This window comes from Lithobates pipiens, unplaced genomic scaffold (assembly GCF_037356315.1).
Source record: "Lithobates pipiens isolate NorthernLeopardFrog02 unplaced genomic scaffold, aLitPip1_a1.2 Scaffold_30, whole genome shotgun sequence".
NCBI lineage: Eukaryota > Metazoa > Chordata > Amphibia > Anura > Ranidae > Lithobates > Lithobates pipiens.
In genome coordinates this window covers 42,352,217-42,358,216 of record NW_027507791.1, presented here as the reverse complement: position 1 = coordinate 42,358,216, position 6,000 = coordinate 42,352,217, and the positions used below count along the sequence as shown (strand labels likewise).

The window sequence follows — 6,000 nt, the reverse complement described above, 5'->3', positions numbered from 1 at the left end:
GGAGGGGAGGATGAGAGGATGAAAGGAGAGGGGAGGATGAGAGGATGAAAAGGAGGAGGGGAGGATGAGAGGATGAAAAGGAGGAGGGGAGGATGAGAGGATGAAAAGGAGGAGGGGAGGATGAGAGGATGAAAAGGAGAGGGGAGGATGAGAGGATGAAAAGGAGGAGGGGAGGATGAGAGGATGAAAAGGAGGAGGGGAGGATGAGAGGATGAAAGGAGGAGGGGAGGATGAGAGGATGAAAGGAGGAGGGGAGGATGAGAGGATGAAAAGGAGGAGGGGAGGATGAAAAGGAGGAGGGAGGATGAAAAGGAGGAGGGGAGGATGAAAAGGAGGAGGGGAGGATGAGAGGATGAAAGGAGGAGGGGAGGAGAGAAGATGAAAGGAGGAGGGGAGGATGAGAGGATTGAAAGGAGGAGGGGAGGATGAAAGGGAGGAGGGGAGTGAGAGGATGAAAGGAGGAGGGGAGGATGAGGATGAAAGGAGGAGGGGAGGGAGAGAGGAGGGAGAAGGAGGGGAGGAGGAAGGTGGAGGAGGGGTTGAGCCCTCAAAACGTGTTGGGCTTTAATGTCAGATCTTTTTATCAAGATTAATAAACCTTTAAAAACTGACTTATAACCTTGTGGGGCGCTCATCCTTTTCACTTTTCTTTGTACATTGCAAACATGGAAAGCCTCGTCAAGGAGCAACTTTCACCTGTTGTATTACTGTGATGCAACGGAACATAAACAACAGAGATGACCCCCCTCTCTGACCAACACCCCTACCTGTAGCATTATTTCGATGTCCTTTGTATCGCTTTACATACTGCGCCTCGTCACTGTGAGAGGAATTGAACAAATAGATGTCTTCGTCATTGTAGCTAGCAAGAAGTTCTGCAGAAAAAAAAATAAACACAGAATGCAATGATTTGTAAATCTCAAAAACCAGTGCAAGACTTACACAATAGGGTATCCACAAAAGTAAAAATAAAAAAATAAATAAAAAAAAAAGCACTGCACCAGCAAGACCTATAAAGAAATAAATGCTCGAGCAGCTTCATCAGGGAGCACAAACCTGATGAAGCTGCTTGAACAGCGAAATACGTAGAGTATTTTGGGTGGGTCTTCTCCAAGCAAATTTTTTTTTTTAAACCTTGCAGTGGGGCAGTGCACATGTTACAAGGGTTCATTGTTCGTTTTTTTTCTAAGGGAAAAAAAGAAACATTTTCCTCCCCATCTCCAGACAATTTAACCCTTGCAGAGGGGCCGTGCCCACATTGCAAGGGTTAGGAGATGTATAATGAATGAATGAAACAAGATGTGTATAATTATATATAAAAAAAAAAGCTGAAGCAGCTTCCTCAGGAAAAGTAACCTGATGAAGCTGCTTGGGCAGGGAAATATGTACAGATTTTTCAGTCGGCCTTCAGAAATCCAATAAAGCCCAACTCCAGGCAATAGCTTCTTTTTTTAACCCTTGCAGTGCGGCTGTATCTACATTGCCAGGGTTAAAAGATGTAAACTGAATGAAACAAGATTGCATAAAGAAATACAGTCCAAGCAGTTTCATCGGGTGGTCATATCAGGGCAGGAACCTGATGAAGTTGCTTGGACAGTGCAGTGAAATGCGTAGAGATTTAAGATATATAATGAACAAGACGTATAAAGAAATAAATGCTCAAGCAGCCTTCATCAGGGGCAGAACCCGATACAGCAGCATCATCAGGGGCAGAAACCCGATACAGCAGCATCATCAGGGGCAGAAACCCGATACAGCAGCATCATCATCAGGGGCAGAAACCCGATACAGCAGCATCATCATCAGGGGCAGAAACCCGATACAGCAGCATCATCATCAGGGCAGAAACCCGATACAGCAGCATCATCATCAGGGGCAGAAACCCGATACAGCAGCATCATCATCAGGGGCAGAAACCCGATACAGCAGCAGCATCATCAGGGGCAGAAACCCGATACAGCAGCAGCATCATCAGGGGCAGAAACCCGATACAGCAGCAGCATCATCAGGGGCAGAAACCCGATACAGCAGCAGCATCATCAGGGGCAGAAACCCGATACAGCAGCAGCATCATCAGGGGCAGAAACCCGATACAGCAGCAGCATCATCAGGGGCAGAAACCCGATACAGCAGCAGCATCATCAGGGGCAGAAACCCGATACAGCAGCAGCATCATCAGGGGCAGAAAACCCGATACAGCAGCAGCATCATCAGGGGCAGAAACCCGATACAGCAGCAGCATCATCAGGGGCAGAAACCCGATACAGCAGCAGCATCATCAGGGGCAGAAACCCGATACAGCAGCAGCATAATCAGGGGCAGAAACCCGATACAGCAGCAGCATCATCAGGGGCAGAAACCCGATACAGCAGCAGCATCATCAGGGGCAGAAACCCGATACAGCAGCAGCATCATCAGGGGCAGAAACCCGATACAGCAGCAGCATCATCAGGGGCAGAAACCCGATACAGCAGCATCATCAGGGGCAGAAACCCGATACAGCAGCATCATCAGGGGCAGAAACCCGATACAGCAGCATCATCAGGGGCAGAAACCCGATACAGCAGCATCATCAGGGGCAGAAACCCGACAAAGCAGCTTCATCAGGTGGAAGGAACCCGACAAAGCAGCTTCATCAGGTGGAAGGAACCCGACAAAGCAGCTTAGGAGAGGGGGTCTCAAACTGGAGGTCCTCCAGCTGTTGTGAAACGACTAGTCCCACCCTTGTCTAGGTCTACTCAATTATGGACCCCCAGATAGTAGGAAAAAATGTCAAGGGCTCATATGGCACTCAGGAAGGGGTTTGGTACTCAAAAGTCACCCCCTACCCCCCCTTACTGTTCTGCACACAGGGTTAAAAATCCAAGCTTGCTCTCAGCAACCGAGAACACATCACGCCTTCGACAAAAACACGCAGCAGGCGAGGTGATCTGCTCGGTAATTGTCATTCAGCGTGAATTAAGCAGAGATCAATTCCATCCAGTGTTTTCACAGCAAAAACAGGGAGCCACCTGTTTTCTCCAGGCACCCGGGTACAGCGATTGCGTCTTCCATGCCACAGATTGTACGCTGAAGTAGCGAGACGAGGGCCAGGCCAACATGGCAAGCGCTACGCGGATTACTCACCGCTCTATTTGTACCGTGCGCCAAAAAAAAAAAAAAAAAATCACACGAAAAACTCATCACAGCTGCTGCGTGCAATATGGCGCAAGAAGCGAACGTTTACAAAGTTACAAATCACACATTTAATAAGGGATCACGTCAAATCTGCTGCAGATAAAATGCATCTAGGAAGCGATTATACTTACGAATAGGGTTACATAAATAGCGTTTTTTTATTTTTAATATTTTTTGCATTTTTTTGCAAAATTGCACAGCAAAGTATTGGTACTCGGTATCGGCGAGTACTTGACCGAAAGCATCGGTACTCGCCGATACTGAGTACCGATACATTGTGGTGCGATTTTACGTTAAATCCAAAAGAAAAAAAAATTGGTGAAGATCGCACTGCAAAGAATCACATGTGATTTGAACAGGAACGAGTGTGTGTGTGTGTATAAAAATATATATATATATATTTTTATATTTTATAGAGAGAGAGAGCGCGAGTGAGCGCGAGCGAGCGAGAGGGCGAGCGAGAGGACGCGAGAGAGGACGCGAGAGAGGACGCGAGAGAGGACGCGAGAGAGGACGCGAGAGAGGACGAGAGAGAGAACGAGAGAGAGCGAGAGAGAACGAGAGAGAGCGAGAGAGAACGAGAGAGAACGAGAGAACGAGAGAGAGCGAGAGAACGAGAGAGAGCGAGAGAGAGAGCGAGAGCACGAGAGAGAGCGAGAGAGAGAGAACGGAGAGAGAGAGAACGAGAGAGAGAGAACGAGAGAGAGAGAACGAGAGAGAGAGAACGAGAGAGAGAGAACGAGAGAGAGAGACGAGAGAGAGAGACGAGAGAGAGAGAACGAGAGAGAGAGAACGAGAGAGAGAGAACGAGAGAGAGAGAACGAGAGAGAGAGAACGAGAGAGAGAGAACGAGAGAGAGAGAACGAGAGAGAGAGAGAGAGAGAGAACGAGAGAGAGAGAGAGAACGAGAGAGAGAGAACGAGAGAGAGAAAACGAGAGAGAGAAACGAGAGAGAGAAAACGAGAGAGAGAAAACGAGAGAGAGAAAACGAGAGAGAGAAAACGAGAGAGAGAAAACGAGAGAGAGAAAACGAGAGAGAGAAAACGAGAGAGAGAAAACGAGAGAGAGAAAACAGAGAGAGAAAACGAGAGAGAGAAAAACGAGAGAGAGAAAACGAGAGAGAGAAAACGAGAGAGAGAAAACGAGAGAGAGAAACGAGAGAGAGAAAACGAGAGAGAGAAAACGAGAGAGAGAAAACGAGAGAGAGAAAACGAGAGAGAGAAAACGAGAGAGAGAGAAACGAGAGAGAGAGAACGAGAGAGAGAGAACGAGAGAGAGAGAGAGAGAGAGAGAGAGAGAGAGAGAGAGAGAGAGAAACGAGAGAGAGAGAGAGAAAACGAGAGAGAGAGAGAGAGAGAAAACGAGAGAGAGAGAGAGAGAAACGAGAGAGAAGAACGAGAGAAAACGAGAGAGAAAACGAGAGAGAAAACGAGAGAGAAACGAGAGAGAAAACGAGAGAGAAAACGAGAGAGAAAACGAGAGAGAAAACGAGAGAGAGAGAACGAGAACGAGAGAGAACGAGAACGAGAGAGAACGAGAGAGAACGAGAACGAGAGAGAGAACGAGAACGAGAGAGAGAACGAGAACGAGAGAGAGAACGAGAACGAGAGAGGAACGAGAACGAGAAGAACGAGAGAGAACGAGAGAGAACGAGAACGAGAGAGAACGAGAGAGAACGAGAACGAGAGAGAGAGAGAGAACGAGAAGAGAACGAGAGAGAACGAGAGAGAGCGAGAGAGAGCGAGAGAGAGAGAACGAGAGAGAGAGAGCGAGAGAGAGAGAGAGAGAGAAGAGAGAGAGAGCGAGAGAGAAGAGAGAGCGAGAGAGAGGAGAGAGAGAAAACGAGAGAGAAAACGAGAGAAGAGAGAACGAGAGAGAGAGAGAGAAAACGAGAGAGAAAACGAGAGAGAGAGAGAGAAAACGAGAGAGAAAACGAGAGAGAGAGAACGAGAGAGAGAGAGAGAAACGAGAGAGAGAGAACGAGAGAGAGAGAACGAGAGAACGAGAGAGAGAGAGAACGAGAACGAATATATATATATATATATATATATATATATATATATATATATACACAGTGGTGTGAAAAAGTGTTTGCCCCCTTCCTCATTTCCTGTTCCTTTGCATGTTTGTCACCCTTAAGTGTTTCGGAACATCAAACCAATTTAAACAATAGTCAAGGACAACAAAGTAAACACAAAATGCAATTTGTAAATGAAGGTGTTTATTATTAAAGGTGAAAAAAAATCCAAACCATCATGGCCCTGTGTGAAAAAGTGATTGCCCCCCTTGTTAAAACATACTATAACTGTGGTTGTCCACACCTGAGTTCAATTTCTCTAGCCACACCCAGGCCTGATTATTGCCACACCTGTTCACAATCAAGGCATCACTTAAATAGGAGCTGCTTGACACAGTAAGGTCCACCAGAAGATCCTTAAGGCCGGGTTCACACCGCTGCGATGCGGGAACGCCGCGAATCCGCGGCGTTTTCCCGCATCGCATTACTCCCGCCGGCAGTTCACACTGCCCTATGCGGACGGCTGGGAGTGTCAATGATATGTTAATGACACCCCCAGATCCGTCCGCATATCGCAGTGCGATCTGCCGACTCGCACAGGAATCGGATCGCATGGGTGTTCACATTCTGTTGCGGACCAAAAAAAGGGTCCCGTGCGAGTTTGCTGCGGGAGCGATGCGAATTCAGCCATACTATCTGTATGGCTGAACTCGCATCGCTACGGAGATCGGATGTGATTTGCGGTGCGAATCACATCCGGATCTCCCCCCGCAGCGGTGTGAACCCAGCCTAAAAGCTACACATCA

The 6,000-nt window shown here is 47.5% G+C and overlaps 1 protein-coding gene across 1 annotated transcript in view; it reads right to left on the bottom strand.

Moving 5' to 3' along the window:
* Positions 1-6,000, bottom strand: part of DCAF8 (DDB1 and CUL4 associated factor 8) — a 69,260-nt gene that overhangs the window by 25,066 nt on the left and 38,194 nt on the right. Inside the window, 1 exon segment of the mRNA XM_077464094.1 lies at positions 768-875. Within this exon segment, the coding sequence (XP_077320220.1) occupies positions 768-875 (108 nt within the window).